At 56.9% G+C, this 1,878-nt stretch overlaps 1 protein-coding gene across 1 annotated transcript in view; it reads right to left on the minus strand.

Moving 5' to 3' along the window:
• The window catches only part of LOC123046596 (trichohyalin), a gene marked incomplete in the record, with an annotated part of 8,087 nt that extends 7,603 nt beyond the window's left edge, over window positions 1–484 (minus strand). Inside the window, 2 exon segments of the mRNA XM_044469994.1 lie at window positions 1–127; window positions 218–484. Of these exon segments, the coding sequence (XP_044325929.1) occupies window positions 1–127; window positions 218–331 (241 nt within the window).
• Window positions 485–1,878: the final 1,394 nt, after the last annotated feature.

The raw sequence follows: 1,878 nt of genomic DNA on the forward strand, positions 1-1,878 counted from the left end.
TCTTCCTCTCCTCCGCCTCCTGCTTCTTCGTCTTCTTCTTCTTCACCTCCTCCACAACCGCCTGAACCGCCGGCTTGGCCACTTCGACAACGACCGGCTGCTCGACGTACTCCTCGATCCCGTCGACCTGCAAGTACAAAACGCGCGATTCAGTCAAATCCAGCCGACGCCGACCTAGATCTGACGCGAGACGGTGGTTCGAAGACCAAGAACTTACCGCGGGGAGCGCCGCGAGGGCGTCGGCGATGGCGGCGTTGCTCAGGTTGGCGCGGACGCCGTTGCGCTTGGCCAGGGCCTGGAGGTCGCGGCGGGGGAGCGCGTGGAAGTCCATGCTCGCCGGCGGCCGGGTCCGTCTCCTAGCTTTTACCTACCTACCTCTCCTCGTCCGCCCCGGTCTCTGAAATCTTTGCTGGAGCGACTGCGCGGAGGTGCGATTGGGAAACCGGTGGAATGGGGCGTCGGGGCTGGATTTAAAGGCGAAAAGTTCGGATTTTGAATTCGGGGCAGCCGACCGTTGGACGGGTTGGAGGAGCGTCTCGTCTCGTCTCCCTGCCGACCGTTGGGGGTTGGAGCGTCTCGCCGCCTCTCTCACCGGACTCGCTCGCTGCGGATATGGTAGGGTACTTTAATTTGAAAATGGCGAGACAAAGTTCGGGGCATCTTTTTGGATCACACGCGGCACGTCGGGTGTACTTCGAATCGCCTCGTTGTTTGCTTTGCCTTTACTCTCCTCGATTTGGTGCTCCCTTTCTCGGAATTGATTGGTAGCTTGTGTTAATTCAAGAGCAAATCTTATGCTAAAGAGGACAATAAGGACTAAATCAGGGTGGAGGTAGTAAATCTTTAGTAAAAGGGGGCCAATAAACCAAGATGTAGGTAGTATAGGAGAGGCAAGAAATCGGAATTGATTTGTAGCTTGTTAAATTGAGGAGCAGCTGGATAGGCATGAAGTCAGGAAATGTTTATAACCGGTCGACCGACTGAACTCGATCGGTCGCGTCACATGCTGCTTCTTTTATTGGCCGAGGACGCCCCCTATGGCCCCGCACAAAACAGTCTTATCCCGTTGTCGCCATCTTCTTCCATTTTCAGTTGGACCGTGTGGACTTCGAGCTGCTAACCCGACGACCATGGAGGTTACTGAGAATCCGAGCTTTCGACACCGGCTAGCCGATAGCCGCGCGCCAAGGCGACGCCATGGCCATGCGCCATCCATCCCGGTCGTCATCCTCGGCACGGCGATGCAATCACCAGGTGCGCCTTCCACCCCGTCGTCCTCCTCGCGCATGGCGACGCCTTGGCCATGCTATAAGCTTAGGCCGCCATGATGGAACCGGTGACGAGACGAGACGCTATTTTTGCTGCAAGTCCACGGAGGCCCGTGCTGGAACCGGCAATGCGTCATGCTGGCACCGGTGGCAAATTTTGCTAGAGCCGGCAACAAAGTTTGTTGCGCACCTGAATGACACCCCATGCATCCCCAGCAACGATTTTGCTACAACCGTTGTTCTGAATGCTAGAACCGGAGAGTGAGAATGCTACAACATCATCATTTGGCGAGCGGAAATGCTGGAACCAGCAACACCGAGAGCTACGAAGGGTGGGGGCATGTCAACGTTTTTACTGCGACCAGTGATGCCAACGAGCTACGGTGGCGGGGCCATGCTGTAAACCATTGCTCAACCGTGCTAGAACGGCGTGCGGGTGTTGCTGTGTCCCGGGGTGTCGCCGTGAGCGTTGCCGAGGATTGGGGCCGACATTCTAGTGATTTCGGCGGCGCGAGCTACGAGCAGCGAGGTTCAAGCTGATGTTGTTGTGTCCCACAATGGGGGTGCGCACCGGCGTCGCCGAAGTTTCCTTTGTAACTGTCACACGTGC

Source organism: Triticum aestivum, chromosome 2B, assembly GCF_018294505.1.
Source record: "Triticum aestivum cultivar Chinese Spring chromosome 2B, IWGSC CS RefSeq v2.1, whole genome shotgun sequence".
Lineage (NCBI taxonomy): Eukaryota > Viridiplantae > Streptophyta > Magnoliopsida > Poales > Poaceae > Triticum > Triticum aestivum.